Source organism: Talpa occidentalis, unplaced genomic scaffold (genome assembly GCF_014898055.3).
Source record: "Talpa occidentalis isolate TD23 unplaced genomic scaffold, MPIMG_talOcc4v2.1 talOcc4.6, whole genome shotgun sequence".
NCBI classification, from domain to species: Eukaryota; Metazoa; Chordata; class Mammalia; order Eulipotyphla; family Talpidae; genus Talpa; species Talpa occidentalis.
The window spans coordinates 133,754,584-133,771,290 of record NW_023604972.1 but is presented as its reverse complement, the minus strand read 5'-3'; the positions used below and the strand labels follow the sequence as shown (position 1 = coordinate 133,771,290).

The 16,707-nt window shown below is 51.9% G+C and overlaps 1 protein-coding gene across 1 annotated transcript in view; it reads left to right on the top strand.

The window, feature by feature from the left end:
* The window catches only part of TRIO (trio Rho guanine nucleotide exchange factor), a 245,181-nt gene that overhangs the window by 145,179 nt on the left and 83,295 nt on the right, over positions 1–16,707 (top strand). Inside the window, exons 19-28 of the mRNA XM_037529214.2 lie at positions 2,772–2,886; positions 3,778–3,893; positions 5,930–6,052; positions 10,103–10,297; positions 10,389–10,504; positions 11,226–11,292; positions 11,850–11,959; positions 12,846–12,915; positions 13,476–13,565; positions 15,455–15,547. Of these exons, the coding sequence (XP_037385111.1) occupies positions 2,772–2,886; positions 3,778–3,893; positions 5,930–6,052; positions 10,103–10,297; positions 10,389–10,504; positions 11,226–11,292; positions 11,850–11,959; positions 12,846–12,915; positions 13,476–13,565; positions 15,455–15,547 (1,095 nt within the window). The remainder of the gene's footprint in view (positions 1–2,771; positions 2,887–3,777; positions 3,894–5,929; positions 6,053–10,102; positions 10,298–10,388; positions 10,505–11,225; positions 11,293–11,849; positions 11,960–12,845; positions 12,916–13,475; positions 13,566–15,454; positions 15,548–16,707) is intronic.

Sequence of the window (16,707 nt, the reverse complement as noted above, 5' to 3'; positions counted from 1 at the left end):
CAGGTGATTCAGGACCGAGAGGGATCTGGTGGCTCCAGCATGCCTCTGGCCCACAGCGCTCTCCTCTGGAAGCCGCCGTCTCGGGTGGAGTCAGGCCCGCAGCGGACGGCGCACACGGAGCGGGTGTAGACAGAGCCGAAGCCCCCTGTGGCTTAGTGCTCCAGCAGGAAGGGCCAGGCTGGACGTCTGAAGAGCTCTGAAGGAGGAATTCCACGAGACAGCTTTAGAACATACCCTAGTCATTCCTAAGCCCCCAGTGTCCTTTGGAACAATTTGAATCTTTAACAAGTGCTCAAAGCCAAAGCAAGCGTGTAGAGGCCTGGGCCGTCCAGGGCTTCCCTGCTGCATCTTGGACCCTCAGGGACCTTCTGAGCTTAGGCTTATTGACAGGCAAATCTGCTGGACGTGGGTGTGCTGTCTAGTTTCCGTTGTTGCTTTGTTAGGGCTGGTTTTCCCTCATTGGTGCCGAGACCTGACACCATTTCCTGCATTTTAATACTTTTGCTCGTTTCTGAAGGTGATGGTCAGTCCTGACAGAGAGTTGTTGTGTGATCTGGGGAAAAAATTGTAACTCTTTGGAGATGCTCTCGGCAGACTTATTTTGAGCGTCCACCACGGAGGTTTTCTTGAGCAAATCTGAGTGAGAAACACTGGCTTCCCCAGAGTCTGTCTCTGAAATCCGGCTGGTAAAACAAAACCGAATGCCGGTGAATTAATGTAATTAAGAAAGACATAGGTCAAATTAGAAAACAGTGATAATTACAAGCCTGTCCGATTCCTTCCTTCAGCTGCATTCTGTGGTGTTTGTAGGCTGTATGTCTTTAACATTTTATCTTGGGCCTTTAACGATAAAGGCAGAAGTAGACAGAATGGATAAGGAGCCCACCTGTGCTGCTCCTGCGCTTCCGTGATAACCCACACAGGTGTACGCCCACCTCACTGGGCTGTTTTCCAGTCTAGAGAGTACATCACTTTATTTGTAAATACTTTGCTCTGTATCTAAACAGTTAATTCTATGTTTTCTGAAGCATAACCCCAATACCGTAACCAGGTCTTACTATTAACATTAACTCTTACTTTATCTGAAATCCAGTGTGTTCAGATTTCTCTGACTAGCCCATAAATATTGATAAGTTTTTAACTGAGATCCCAGTAAGGCCCACACTGGTTTGACTGGTAAATCACTTGTAATCGAAACCTACCCTCCCTCCACTACCACTTACTTACTAAACACAGGATTCATCCTCACTGGATTCCCCCCCGGGACTTTGCTAACGGCATCCTATGGAGCGTAGTGACCCCATCCCTGGTCTCTCAAGTCCCGTTAGACTGAGTGGTCGATCCCATTTGGGTTTGAGAGTGTGTGCGGACACACGTGCTGCACATCTGCTGGACGGGCTGCGTGTGTCCCTTCACCACGCCAGGCAGGAGGTGAGTCAGTCTGCATCGCTGCTGCTCTGTGGTGTGAGGCTGCATCGGGGCTTCAAGCCGGGTCAGCCCTGCCCTCTCCCGTCAGCCTTGCGCCCACTGGCTTTGGTAGCCAGTGGCGATGGTTTCATTAGGAACTGTAAAATGGTGCGTTCTGCCTTTCCTCTGCCTTGATTAGCTCGAGTTTCTCCTCCTCGGCTCTTTGCTTCCTCTAAAGTGAATTTTGTCCACAAAAGGCCAAGTAAAGGCTTCCTTCTTTCCCTTGGTTTACCAGTCTAGCGGGATAAAAACAGCTCGTTATCAGAATAATGAGCTGTTGCCCTAGCGATCTCTGCATACAGCCAGTTTGGCTTTTTACTGTTGTCATGGATTTTAATATATTTGGTGTGTTTCAGTCGCTTACAGTCACCTGTGCTTTCATGTCGAGCTTGGGCAGTATTGGGAGCCCCGCACACAGCCTGGCTGTTTGGTCTGGCAGCTTATTTCAGACTAATCCATAGAGTCTCGTGATGTCCTTTTCTCTTTGTCCAAAAAAAAAAAAGAAAAAAGAAAAGCAAGTGTCTGAGCTCCATCTGCTGAAAAGACTGGAAACAGTGACCAATCCCCTGGTTGGGTGTATCCGGTGCCGGATTGGGGTCTCTAAATACCACTGACCGCGAGGAGGAGACAGCCCGGATCCAGGACAGGAAATGTGCAAGATATTTCCAATTTTAATATAATCAAAGATTTTTATCCTTTATTTATACCCTTTTGCTCTTACTGAAAATGCCTGTTTTTTTTTTAAACTGCATTAATGAGGTTACTTATTCAGCGTGTACCAGTGAGCTGTTACCACAATAACACCACATAGTAGAACACGATGGCTCAACCGGGGCCTGGCACTGGACCGCAGGCCAGTCCGGCCCCGCCGCCCCTCCACTCCCTCACCCCCCACACTGCTCTGACCCACAGCAGGGGCACACGAGCACCTGACTTAAGAGCAGAAAGTGTCTCCTGTCTGCCCCTTTCAGAAACCCAGCATGCCGGCCTGGGGCTCTGGCTCCTGGGCTGCGTCAGGTTTGGGCCAGGGGATGTGGTTACTCCAGGCCCAGCCATGGAGGGGGCTCAGCCCCTTCCTCTCTGACTGCAGGCCCTTGGCCACCCCCCGACCCTGGCTCACAGGCCTCTGCCCAGGGCAGCTCCCAGCATGGCTGCCAGCATCTGCAGAACAGGATGTAACCTGTGTACTGTCCACACCGCGCTGGGCCAGAGGCGCCAGTGTCAGGTGACCACGTTGGTGGACCTTCGTGGCTTGAAACACATTTGTAGGCGTCGAGTGAACCGCGTGGCGCTGTTGTTCGCAGGCCTGCACGCTCGCGAGGAGAAACGCCGATGTCTTCCTCAAGTACCTGCACAGGAACAGCGTGAACATGCCGGGCATGGTGACCCACATCAAGGCCCCGGAGCAGCAAGTGAAAAGTGAGTGCTGCTGCCGGCGTGACGCATTGGGACGGCCGGTGCTGGGCGTGTGTGTGTGTGTGTGTGTGTGCGCGCGTGTGTCTGTGTACACCCTGCACGCCTGAGAACGGAGCTCCCGGTTCAGAGATGCGCCAGGGCCCTTCCCCTCCCGCCTCCCACAGCGCTGGGCCCGGGCACCTGCTCCCCTTCCCAATCTGCCCCCCCAGGACAAGCAGGACGGCCTTGCCCCTGGGTGTTGGCGGCTGTGCTTTCAGCGCCGCGAGCTTCTTGCTCCTTTCTGTTCGTGTTTTTTCTGTTGACTCGCAAGCAAACGAGGTCACAGTGCCACTTTTCTGAGGAGTGTTCCCCTTTGCACTTGTGACTGTTCTCAGCCCGGTGACCGTCCAGTTACGACATTTTCAATTCTGACGTCAGCCGGTGTTTTGCCTTTCTGGCTTCGTGCTTCTCGGCTTTGTTCCTTGCGTCGCCTGCGAGTTTATAGTCTTGGTTTAATTTTCCTAAAAGCGTTCTTTTCTGTTAGTGCTCCGTTTTACACACATTCTGGACCTCTCCACTAAACTCTCTCAGGCAGGTTTTAATGTTTTGAACAAAACGTCCAAGATGAAGGCTTCCCAGCTGTGGTCAGAGTGGCCCGCGCGGGGCGCAGCCGCTCCTCCCTTCAGGAGCCTGAGGCTGGAGGCCGCGTTGCTGGCGAGCTCAGCCCCCAGACAGTGACTTGGGGTCAGAGCAGCGCGTGGTCTGCTGCCTGCCCGGGGCGCTGGGCGTGCGGGCAGGTGCCCGGGTAACATTCACCCTTGCAAAGGTGTTTCCTCAAACCGTCCTTAACACAGACATCTGGGGAGTGCGGGGCTCCCGGTCACCAGCACCCACGCGGTCTCTGTCTCCCCCCAGACATCTTGAACGAGCTCTTCCAGCGGGAGAACAGGGTGTTGCACTACTGGACCATGCGGAAGCGACGGCTCGACCAGTGCCAGCAGTATGTGGTCTTCGAGCGAAGCGCCAAGCAGGTGAGCCACCACCAGCCCTGACCACTGCCACCCCCGGCCCCACCACCTGGCAGGCCCCAGCCACCTGGCCAATGGGCAGGGACACCCCAGCATGGGGGAAAACCACTTTTTTAAAAAAGATTTATTTATTTATACATGCAAGAACTGGGGTGCAGGCCAGAGGTGCAGGGCAGGGAGACTGTGAGAGGATTCACCAGAGACAGAGCGGAGAGCAGAACAGGTGGATCTACTGAAATCCACTGCTGAGGGGAACAGCGGGGAGACAGGAGAGGTCTGCTGCGCCATGTGGGTCTGTTCCCTGCCCAGGGATTGAACTCATGCTGCAGTAGCTGGCAGTAGCTTGACAGCGCTGTGTCTTTAACCCCTGCACCACCAGGGAGTCCTGGGAAAACCATTTTCTAATCATCAAAACAGTTTCACTTTCAACTGGCAGTTTGTTGTGCAAAGGAACCCCCCCCCCTTCCTAGCTCGTTAGATGTGTCACCCAGTGACTTGGGGGCTGGCAAGTACACCCCTCAGCTTTCCTCCTCTGCCCCCCATGCCATGTTAGCCATGACTCAAAACCCCTGAGGATTTGGGGTCCACACTTTATCAATAACTGCGGTGGGTGTGTGTTTATATTTTCAAGATGGAATTTTGTTCCTTAGATAAATTGAGCTAAAATTAACTCAGGTGTGACGTTATTTCTAATAATTCAGTAGAGTCAAAAAATATCATGCATTTGACGAGAGCAGAGACGTCAAGACTGTCTTTTTGAAGTGTCCCCCACCTGAAGTAGTGGGTGTGGTGTTTTTGCCCTGCGGTTAGTCGGGGCAGGTCAGTCTAGAGCAGACCCCTGACCTCTGACCTGGACACTGGCGTTCTTGTCCTTGCTGTTCAGCCCTGGCAGCAGCATAAGAACCTGTGAGCCGTTTGTCCAGAAGTCAGAGGCCAGGGCCACGCGGGAGGGAGGGCGTCCTCCATGCCACTGAGCACAGGGTCGTTTCTGTGCCTCAGTCCTTGGTGACCTCGGCAGACCTGGCCCTCTGAACCCAGCTGTCCACCTATTATGCCCCTGTCACAGCGTGGCCTCACTGCACCTCCAATCTAAGGTGACGGTGTCACAGCGTCCAGGGTGACCGCACGGATGGACAGACCAGGGCCTCTGAGCCCATGGACAGCTTCCTGCCTCGACAGTGTCAGGCAAACGTCGTTTCCCAGATGGGCCGGCCGTGCGCGGGCTGACCGGAGCCAGTCCTGGCCAGGGCTGGTGGGATGGGGTCTGGGCCATGGTTTCCGTTTCAGTTTTCCTCCCAAACACCACAAATGCTGTGAAACATCTAGTAGGCAGTGACTTTTCTGTGCCAAGATCAGCAAATCACAGCTCTGCAATTACAAGAGGCAAATGTAAAAGCTCCCTTTTATGCTTTCTTAGCATTTCTATTAGCTTTGCTTTCTTAGATGTCTCTGATTAAACAGGAATGATTTCACTCCAGATACAGGGAAATGGAAGAAAAAATGGGCTTCCATTTAAAAATATAAAAGAATATACCAGTTAAAGTGAGTCATTGTGCTGCCATCTGCATCTCTCTGGTGCCCACCTGTCCAGGTGCGGTCACCCCTGGCCCCCCCATCAGGTGTGGCTCCTTCTGTCCTGCAACAGGAGGGTTCAGCCACTCCCCGCCGGCCTCTGCTCAGGGACAGATTGCTGTACAACGCTCATGGGTCTTCTGCTGGTGCCCCCCAAAGCCGGTAGTCACACCTGGGCACACTGGACATAGAAGAGGCAGGAACACCTAACACTGGACATCTGCAAGCTGGGATTCATGTCTGCTTCCGTTGTCTTGTTTAGTTAAACCATCCAGTTCCTACGGTTGTAGTTATGCTCCATACAGCTTTCTCATATGTCAATTAAAAAAACTGGATGATGCTGATTCCAGAAGCCGGGTTCTGGCGGGGGCACGCGCAGCCCTGGCTGGTGCTCACAGGCCGGACACCGAGGGCTGTGGGCTGCTGCGCCGTCGCCCGGTGCTGAGCGATCCCTCCCTCCCCTTCAGGCCTTAGAGTGGATCCATGACAACGGGGAGTTCTACCTGTCCACGCACACCTCCACGGGGTCGAGCATACAGCACACCCAGGAGCTCCTGAAAGAGCACGAGGAGTTCCAGATCACCGCCAAGGTAAGGTCGGCTCCCGGCGCCCTCCACGTCCCACTAGAGCGGGTCTCGGCCAGCGCAGCTCTCAGAAACGTCAACTGACAAGCAGCTCCCACGCTGGAGGGCGGGACCCGGGGACCCTTCCGTGGGTCATGGGAGCCGGGGACCGTCCGTGGTTTGCCCATGCCCTTCCTGCCTTTCCTGCTTGCTTGCCCCGGGGTGGACACCGCCCCACTTGCTTTACCTGTCCCCTTTATTTCTCTGATTCCTGCAAATTCCTCCCATTTCCTTCCCTCCCCCGCCCCTTGTCCCTTTCTTTCATCATTTTCCCTTTTTCTTTTCCAAAATATTTTCTGAGCACTTGCCCTGTTTTATGAAACACTGTTTGGTGGTACCAGCTTGGTGTGAGTGTCATTCGGGGCGTCTTCCCTGGTCAGTGGCATGGCCCGGGGAGCTCACACGCACCCCGTCCTCGGGCCGTGTCCCGGCTGGCTGTCCCTGTGAGAGTCTATAAGCTGGAGGCATATTCGCTTTCCTCCCCAACTCAGAATAGACATCTTCATGGCGTACACAGAGTATTGGTGAGGAAAGAGGAATTTTTAGCACGCGGAAAATGGTCCACATGGTGGTATTTTCCCGAAGGGCCGAGCTGCAGAGGGCACTCGCCTCAAAACAGTTTCGAGACGTGGAAAGTCTTTGTTTTACAAAGTTTTGGACTATACATTCTTTGTCATGATTCCAGGAGTGGCTCGGTTCTTGACAATGAATGTGAGATTTTGGGAAAAGCTGAAAATTAATTCAAATTTAAGAGAAGAAAATAGTGGTCAAGCTGGATAATATATTTGATTAAAAAGAATCAAAGTAAAAAGAGTGATTTTCTTGTGTGGCCCTGAACCTGGCTTTGAAAACATATCAAAGGGGAATTTTTAAATCATTCAGAATGACAACGGCCACTTTGTGTTCTGTTTGTTTGTACCTTTTTTTATGTTTCCTGTAACAATTTCTGGCTCCTCCTGCTGTTCTTCACCGCCCTCTGCTCTGCACTCTCCACCCCCACCCCCGGCTCCGAGTTTCTTTCCTTCCTTTCACCCTGGGGTGCCTGGCCTGGGAACCCATGGTCTCCATCCTGGGGGAGCGTAGCCTTGTGGGGTGCAGACAGACCGCCCGTTGTGGGGTTCAGCAGAGACCTGGCTCTTCCCCGGGCACCATGAGCGTTTGGGGGAGGGAGGGGCTCGGGCAAGCTGCACCCAGAGGGGCCGTGAGCACTGGGCGGAGGGCACCCCACGGTGAGGAGAGCTGACTTGTCCTGCCTCCACAGGTAAGGAGTGTCTTGTCCTTCCTGTAGACGCAGCGGCGCTTCTGCTGTGAGGGTCTCATTTCTGTTCATAGTGGATAATACATGGTTTATGCGCACTCTGTGATCTGTGTTTATTTCTTTGAATGTCCTTTGATGATGTCTACAGATGGGGCTATTCAAATACTCATAATACTTACATAACTTTAAAACCCAGATCTGTGTCTGTGACCACCTCCACAGGTAACAGGAGAATGAGGTTGAAAACCCTTGCAATTTTTCCTTTTAAAGAACATAGGAATTTCTTTTTATTGTGTTAAGTAGCCCTCTGGGGAAAAATTAAGTTGGATATCTAGATAAATGCCCAAAGATGTCAATGTCCACAGTGGAAACCCAAACAGGATAGAAGAAGTAACAGGACGCAAAACACATCAAGGAAAACATGCTGTATTCACCTACATAAACAAAAAAGTAGTGTTTTCCAAGGGATGGCCCACCATAACCAAAGACCAATAAAAAAGGGCCAATAAAAAAGACACGTTTGCCACTCACATTGCAGAGGGCTGGTTTCCCAATGGTAAAGAGCTTTTGCAAATCACTAACAAGCAAAGAAAGAAAATGGACTAGACATTAAAAGATGGCTCACAGCACAGGAATTAGAAATGACTCTTAAACATACAAGATTACCAGTTTTACTTAAAATAAGGACAGTATCTGTAAAGACTCTACTGGGTTCCATTTTCACCCAGGAGATTAGCAAAGATCAGAAAGCTTGACAGCCTGTGTTGTCAAGGCTTCCCCACAAGGGTGTGAGTCGGGGGGCGGGGGGACCTGCAGCACCTCCTCAGCATCACAACGCACCTGCTGTCTCCCCCAAAGCCCCGTGTCGGGCCAGCAGTGCCAGGACACACAGCTATTTTTTTGCACTGCTGTTTGTGGTAGGAAAAGACAGGCAGAACACGAAGGTCTGTCAGTGGGAACATGTTAACTGACAGGAACACCCTCCAGCGAACTATTAACGAGGCTCCGAATACAAACAAGGAGCAGCCTGTGCTCTGCTAGTGACGGCGCGGAGGCTGCGCCGGCACAGCCGAGGCTGTTGTGTGCTGGCAAGTTGGGAGCTTGGCCTTCTTATGTCGTCGGCTGGTCCTGAGGCCTGTGCTCCCCCATCCACAGAGTTGTCGCGCTGCTTGGCACACCTCTGCCTTTCGGCGCCCTCACGCGAGTGTATTTCCACGCAAAAGAAAGGTCCTAAAATATATATAGTGTTGAGGCTTCGCTGACTCTTTGCAGTAAACCACTTTCATGGAGTCAGCATTAGAGATTTTTGTCCCAGAGATACTAATGTGCCTTGGGTTCTGTTTTCATATATTTGACAAGTACGCGTCGCTGCCTGTTAAGAGTAACAGCCACGCCCATTAAAGTCACAGGTGTGTACACGCTGGCGAAAGGAACCTAATGTTATTTACTTTCTCTATAAATATTTGGTGCCCTGGACACACGGAAGGTCCGGGAAGGGTGAAACAAATGCCCCTGGAGGTGTGTCCTCACTGGAGCAGGATGGGCAGTGACAGGATTGGCAGGCGAGGGCCCGTTGGAAGGTGGTGCTCCCCGGGGAAGGACAGGGCGGGGGGTGGGGGGGCAGGCAGAAGGCGGTCAGGCCCATGAGAAGGAGCCTCTGTTTGAGGAAAGCCTTGAGGGAGATGGCCAGGGGACTAGGGAGTCAGGCCAGGGTCCTGACTCAGACAGGCAGGGACCTAAAGGCAAGCACGTGCTTTGGGGGTTTGTTCCCTGGAGTCTGGGCGACTCTCAGCGCTCCAGGTTGCCTGAGTGAATTGTGGTTCCCAAAACTTCTGTCGCACAAAGATACTTTGTCGAGGTTTTGCATGCTGGCCTTCCTCTGGGGGATTTTTAAAGTCACCTTCCTGAGCTCTGTTAGCCATACAATTTTCTAGGGAAAGGTTAAGTGAGAAAGGCGAATTCCATAGCAGAAGAGTGGCCTTGTGATGCTTTCGTTGCCAGCGGGATGTCGAAGGAGACCTGGAGTAGCTGGAGCTGATGAAGGGTCAGGTGGAAGTCAGAGTAGAGGGAGGTCACCGCCATCCGCCTCACACCCCGTTACTTCATGGTTACCCGTACTTTATAAAAAGTCAGAATTAATGACAGATCTTTTCTACATATATATAAGTGAAATCATTTATTCGAGAGTCCTAAACAGGCAACATTTATGACTTTACTTTAAAAGTTAAGAAGCGCGTTCGCTCCCCGTCCGCCGACGGCTCCAGGCAGCCCCTGCCTGCTCTTCCTGCGTCCTGTGCTCCTTGTGGTCCCTGGCTCGCGGCTGCGTTGCTCCAGCCTGCCTCCGTCTAGGGAAAAAATATAAAATAAAGTACATCAAGGAATAAAGTACATCTAAGAGAGAATGTCCACACTGGGGCCCTGGGCACAGGCCTGGGCATTCAGAGGGGCTCTGGGAGCTGTTGAGACCAGCCGAGTGATGTTCAGTTATTCACTCTGCACATGTTTATCGCGCATCTACCAGGTGAGGATGTCTTTGGAAGAGAAGAAGAAGACCAGGCTTCCTGCTTGGAGGTGCTAAGACGCCTTCCTGTGGAGGAACGGAGGGGAGTCGCTAGCCAGGGATCGGGGCTCTGACGGCAGGGACTGGGGGCCCGCCTGGTCCCCACCGCCAGCTCATGTGCCCTGGCGGAGCTGAGTCTAGGCAGGCTGCCGTGCCCGGGCCCATGGGCTTCACCCTGCTCTCCTGTCGTGTTTTCCAGCAAACCAAAGAGAGGGTGAAGCTGTTGATACAGCTGGCCGACGGCTTCTGTGACAAAGGGCATGCCCATGCGGCGGAGATAAAAAAATGTGTCACCGCCGTGGATAAGAGGTACAGAGACTTCTCCCTGCGGATGGAGAAGTACAGGACCTCTCTGGAGAAAGCCCTGGGGATCTCCTCCGACTCCAACAAATCGGTAACTGGCTCGTGCCCCGACGCCCCGCCGCGTTCTCGCGTGTCCTGCCGGCGGGTCTGACCAAGGAAGTTTTCCCGCTCTTGTCCCACAGAGTAAAAGCCTCCAGCTCGACATCATCCCCGCCAGCATCCCCGGGTCAGAGGTGAAGCTTCGGGACGCCGCTCACGAGCTCAATGAAGAAAAGCGGAAATCTGCCCGCAGGAAAGAGTAAGTGGCGCCGGGGCCTGCGGGGTCGCGGAGAAGCGAGGAGCCCGTCCTCTGGACAGCTGCGGGGCTGCGAGGCCAGCGAGTGCTCGCTGGGCCTGGACATGCCCTGCAGCGCAGACTGCGCATCTGTCTCTGTCCTCACCCGGACCCCTGCCCCCTGTCCTGTGCGGCTGGCAGGTCGTTGAGTCACCGTGACACGGGGCATTGTCCCGCAGGCCATGAGTGGTGACCAAGGAGCAGACGGGAACAGCACAGACGTGCTCCCCAGTTAGGGAACCACCCAGCCCCTTCCAGCAAGGAGGCTCTGAGCCACTAGTTCTTAGTCCAGGGCTATTGTGTCCCCCCTGGGGCACTTGGGGGGATCACACGGGGTCCAGGGAAATGTGTGCTACTGGCTTCCAGTAGGTAGAGACCCCAGATTCTACTAAACACCCTGTAGTTCAGGGGCAGCCCCCTCAAAACCGCCCCTGCCCCCGTGTCAGTGGTGCTGCGTTGAGTGACCCGATCTGTGGGAACCTCAACAAAATTTTTTCCAAGATTTTTTTTTCTTTGAGTTGGTGGCTGGATTTTATTATTACTTTTCCAGCTGTTCTTGGGTTCATTCTCCAACACAGATGCCTGACTCAGGCTTTAAAGAGCACCTGAGTGCACTGTGAACCCCAGGTAGAGAGCCCGGGGTGTGCGGGGTGTGAACTAACCTGCCCCTCTGCCTCTGGTCAAGGTTCATAATGGCCGAGCTCATCCAGACGGAAAAGGCCTACGTCCGGGACCTGCGTGAGTGCATGGACGTAAGTGCCGCTGACGTGCTTGCTCAGGCTGGGTGGGAGCTCGTGTTTCATTCTCAGCTGTCGGTATTTCCTTTAAACAGACTCACACTTTTGTTGTTTTTGAGACTGAACGTGGCTTAGCAGCCACCTTCACGTGAGGCCAGCCCTTCTTCTGGGCCTGCCGTCGCTTCGGGGATGACATGGCTGTGGCCACGGAGTCTCTGTGTTATGCGCCGGCCGGCCAGGCGCCCTTTGTGGGGAATTTCACAGCAGCCTCAGAGCAATGTGCCTGCTACTGTGACGGGCAGCTTCTTCTTTAGTTACTCTGTTGTACCTTCTGGGGTAGGTTGATCCCAAAATTCAAAGCCAGGAGCAGACTTGTTGCTGCAAAGCCCGGTGCCATCCTCCAGCAGGAGCAGCTGCTGACCGGCTTTTGATAAAACACGATTCTCATGCTTTGTAGAAGCTTCCATTCCCATTTCGACACGAGCTCCGGGGCTGCGTTTCCAGATGTCAGGAATGCCTGCTTCTTGGAAATGGGGTGGGCGTGGGTCTGATGCTGTCCTGCCTCCCTCCAGACCTACCTGTGGGAGATGACCAGCGGCGTGGAGGAGATTCCCCCCGGCATTGTCAACAAGGAGCTCATCATCTTCGGGAATATGCAGGAGATCTACGAGTTTCACAACAAGTGAGCGCTCTGTCTGGGGGGGCCGGCTGCCGCTCCTGGAACCGCATGGCGTTTCCTCAGGACTCAGAGTTTCTATTTGAATAAAGCACAGGTTCCCTGACTTGGTTGGCATGTGAAGGAAGCCTGTCAGGCTCTCCTCAAAGAAGCTGACACTCTAGAGACCATATTTATACAGATTCAACTTTATATGATGATCATTCTGCAGAAATAAGATGAGGAAGACTGTAGGAACCCTGCCTTCTCTCATCAGCACCTCTGATGCGTCCTGGGGTCAATAACCAGACAGAGGCGCTCTCCTCGGGCCACTAGCCCTCGTTTGATCTTTTTCATAAGCAGGAAGAAGGGGTGGAGAATGCACCAGATGTGCAGTCTGAGCAGAAGGAATGTACTTACCACTGGCCACAGAGGCTCTGGGGCTTCTTAAGATTTTATTAAAAAGCAACAGCTGCTCCTTTCGGGAGAGTTTGGAGCCTGAGAGCCTGTAGGGAGATGCTGCTGGGGCCCAGCTGGTGGGGTCTTCCTCACTGGCCCCCACCCCAGCCAGGAACACCCACATGCTAAATGGGTTCTCCTGATCGGATGTGCCACCCCAAAATTACACACTTAGCACCCTCCTAGAAGTAAGCATCCCGGTTAAAATTTCTCGTAAAAGGTGTTTAAGAGGTTTCTCTTAAAAGGTTAAACTGGGAGCTGCGTCAGAGCCGCCCCGACTTACCTGATGAAGAGGAGCTACGGGTTTCCTTGAGTCTTAAAATCCAGAAGGCACAGATTTTTCACTGCATTTGATTAAAATAATGAAATTTGGGCTTGAACTGATTTCTGGCCTGTCTCACGAGAGAGATGTTTAAACACCTTAATGATAGGATCATGTTTTTATTCTCCACAGCATATTCCTGAAAGAGCTGGAGAAATATGAGCAGTTGCCGGAGGACGTTGGACACTGCTTTGTTACCTGGGTAATGACATCTCAGTTCCTGTTCTCACAGTGACTTGGGACATTTGCAGGGAGCTGGAAGGAATACAGTTCGTTTCTTTGATGTCACCCTTTTCTACTGGGTCTGCACACGGAGGAACAGACTTCCCCTCGAAGAAGTACATTCTCCAGCTAGTGTTAGTTGTGAGAAGAGCTGTTTGTTGGCAGCAGTGATAGCTGACATAGACATTCAGTGTGCTGGCTTGCTTGGCTCCTGGGGTCCCACAAAGCCCCAGCCCTGCCTGGGGGCCCATCTACACCGGACGGGATGCAGACAGGAGACCTGGTGATGGGGTGTGCTGGTCATGAGCTGGCCAGGTCCTCACCCTCCATTGTGAGAAGGGAGACAGGGTGCCCAGCCCCCACTGGCAGGGCAGAGGAGGCCCTAGAAGGGCCATCAGCAGGCGGTATCTCTTCTTATAGTAGCTTGCTTTTATCTGGGGCTTCAGTTTCCTTTACCCTCACAACTTCCTTTCTACAAAAAGTTTGTCATGTTTGGTTTGATGCCATCTGAGATATTCTAATTTCTTATTTCGTTTATAGGCAGACAAGTTTCAGATGTATGTCACCTATTGCAAAAACAAGCCCGATTCCACCCAGCTGATCCTGGAGCACGCGGGTTCCTACTTTGATGTGAGTGATTCGTGCCTGGAGAGGCTGTGTGAGCTGCTGCGAATTCACGTTCATTTTTAATCTATTACATTTATGGTAAAATATTCCTGGAATGTTGTTTCAGTCTACTTTTAAAAGCTCCTTCTCAAGTACTGCAAGCTGTAGGACTGCAGGAAATTCAGATTGTGGTGTGTACATCTGTGTGTATGCATGCATCGTGCTTACTGTTAATTGCTCATTTTTATGTACGATATTATACATGGAAGGTAGAAACTATTAAATCAAGCTTCTTTTCCTCTAAAACAAAATAATTTGCCGTGTTTAAAAACATTTCTCCTTTTAATTTCATGATGATCCCTTTTCATCAAGGGTGTTCTGGTAAAAATCGACAGAGGTGTTCTTTAACAGGATGGTCAGGGGATTCACTGGTAAATGCCCACTGGTGTAAACATAGATGTAGCTCATCAGCTTTTGAACGTTACTTCAGGGAAGTTACTTAGTATATCAGAAGGTGGAGCCTGGGACGTGACACACAGAAGGCTTTTCAGTCAAGTGTGTGCCACGTGCTTCATGATAAAGATCAGGTACCTGGAGGGCAGGTGCCATCCTGGGCATAGCCTACTCGGAATCAAGACTTTCTCTGTCTTCACACTTGTGCGTGGCCAAGCCTGGTAATCTGCTCTTTCCTGAAAGTCTGGGAAGTGGACTAGAGCTGAGCCTCATCCTTGAGCTGAAGTCCTGCAGGTGACTCCCCAGTTGTCCTTCTTGATGACAGCGGTGTCCACTCCACATGCAGTGGTTGGTCACAGGACCGTCCCCACACGTGGCCTTTGTCACCGTGAACACAGCTCTGTTTTCTTCTCAGTATTTCACAGACCCTTGGTCCTTGCCAGTAGCTGAAGCCAATGTCGCGGCCATCTCAGAGGATGCAGGAAATCATGTCTTACGTTCAGATTTCACAGATGCGCCCCTCGGTGCACTGTGCAGAGCTGCTGAGCAGGGCGAGGGGCCTCAGAGGAGACAGGAGCGTGCGGCCGCCATGGCTGAGCCAACGGAGGCCACGGTGTGGGACTGGCCAGGGAGCTGGCCCCCCTCCCTCCGGGTCCCCTGCCCCTCCGCCCCAAAGGAAAATATCAGAAGCAAAGAAACTTTTAAGGGGAATTGCATAATTTCACCAGGATCGAACATATGTCAGATGTTTGCGACTGTGATCTGGCAGCCATTTTGAATAATATAACCCTTGATAAGGTGAAAATGTCAACAGAAATGGTGAGATCGGTGTTTCGAAATCTCAGATGTTGTTGAGAATTTTGTCAAAAGAAGATACCACAAACACCACAATATTTTTCCCACTTACGGTGGTGTCCAGCAGTGGAACGACAGACAAATTATCTCTGCTTGAAAAGCCTAGATCAGTCTCCAGGAGGTCGGCTGAAGGAAGCAAGACAGAAAAGTATATCAGAGAACACAAGACCTCGTTTGAAGCCTGCGGTATCAGAAGATAACTTTCAGAAAGATGCTAAGAAGAATACCGAAGCTAAGATGATGCAGACACAGTAGGTTGGTGTGCAAACTGGCCTGGGATAGTTGAGAGATGAAAACAAAGCAGAGACCTGCTGGCCCCGACTGACCGACCGACCACTGAGCCCCTGGGGATGGCAGCTGAGCCGTGGCTCACTGTCCAACGCCTGCAGGACACGGAAGCCAGCGAGGCCGGCAACGCTGCTGTCGTCTGTGTTCAAAGTGGTGACTTAACTTAATTTCATTATTTTAAAAGAAGCAGTTGTGATTTCCACTTTACATCTAGAGATGGCGATGTGTGTGTGTTCATCTTAAGGATCAATAAGTGTAAATTTTTAGTCCAAGCTACTGCCCCGTTGACTTCTGTTCTGTTCTGGTTTTTAATCCAGGAGATCCAGCAGCGGCATGGATTAGCCAATTCCATCTCTTCCTACCTGATTAAACCAGTTCAGCGAATAACCAAGTATCAGCTCCTTTTAAAAGTATGTATGAAGCATCTTTGGCCTGCTAAATTATACGAATTGTGCACTGCTCTTCGGCCATTTATGTAAAATGCCCTCTATTTTGAACTAACACCTAGCAGAATAATTTCATTTTTTTAGTTTACTGCCCTGACCGGTTTCTCAGCACAGCGGGTAAATAAGAGTATATTCCTTGACTGCACCTGAACTTCTCGGACTGACCTTAGTCCCTGACATCCAGTGAGAAGAGAAAGTGACGTTTTGATCCTGCATCATTTAGCTCCCCCACTCCCAGAGGCCTGCTGTGCACCGAGCCAGCCTCAGCCCATGCTAGTCAGCAGGGTTCGGATTACCCACTGAGGGTCAGGGCTGCGCCGAGTTGTCCAGATACCTCTTGTCACCCAGGGCTGGTGCCTAGATTTCCCACAGAATCTGCAGAGAACAAGCTCAGCATGACTCCTCCCCGTGGCCCGTCGTCCCGGGTCACACACATGCATGCCGTCCATACGAGCCCCAAGTATTTGGGTGCTTCTGACCTCTGCCCCCTCGTGACTGTGAATTGTCATAGTTAAAATCTCCCTTGTAGAAACCTCATTACCCTCTTGACGGTAGAATAGTGAGGGCAACTGTGAGGAGAGCCTCCCAGCATGTGCCCCATGGAACTGATACACGTGTTCTTGAGTGCAAAAAAAATAGTTACGACTTGTAGCCGATAGTGGCCACCCGCCTCTCCTTGCTGGTGAATGTTACCAAGCATTAGAACGCACAGACCAGCTATTCATCCCGGTACCGAGATTTTGTGACTCTGTGTGCGTAGCGCTGTGCTAGCACAAAGAAGGTTATCATGTAATTTTTCTAGATAGAAAAGAAACACATAAGGTAGAGTTATGAATGCCTGAGGCACTCCTCTTTCTGTTCATAAGAAAAATCTAGAAACAGTAGGAAGCGTCCACATTCTTTTGTGAAAGTGACACAGTGATGGGGTCTTTCCCCTGGAAACGCCGTCCTGCACGTCTTGATCAAGCCCCCATCGAGTCACCTTATGACGGCCCTGCAGAAACACGTGGTTGCTCTAAACATGGAGCAGAAAGTCGGGGGCTGTGCGCTTCATACTCGCGTTTGCCCTGCGCTCCCTAATTCTCAAGGGCAGTAGATTCCTCCGTGTCTTTGAGATGGAAGGG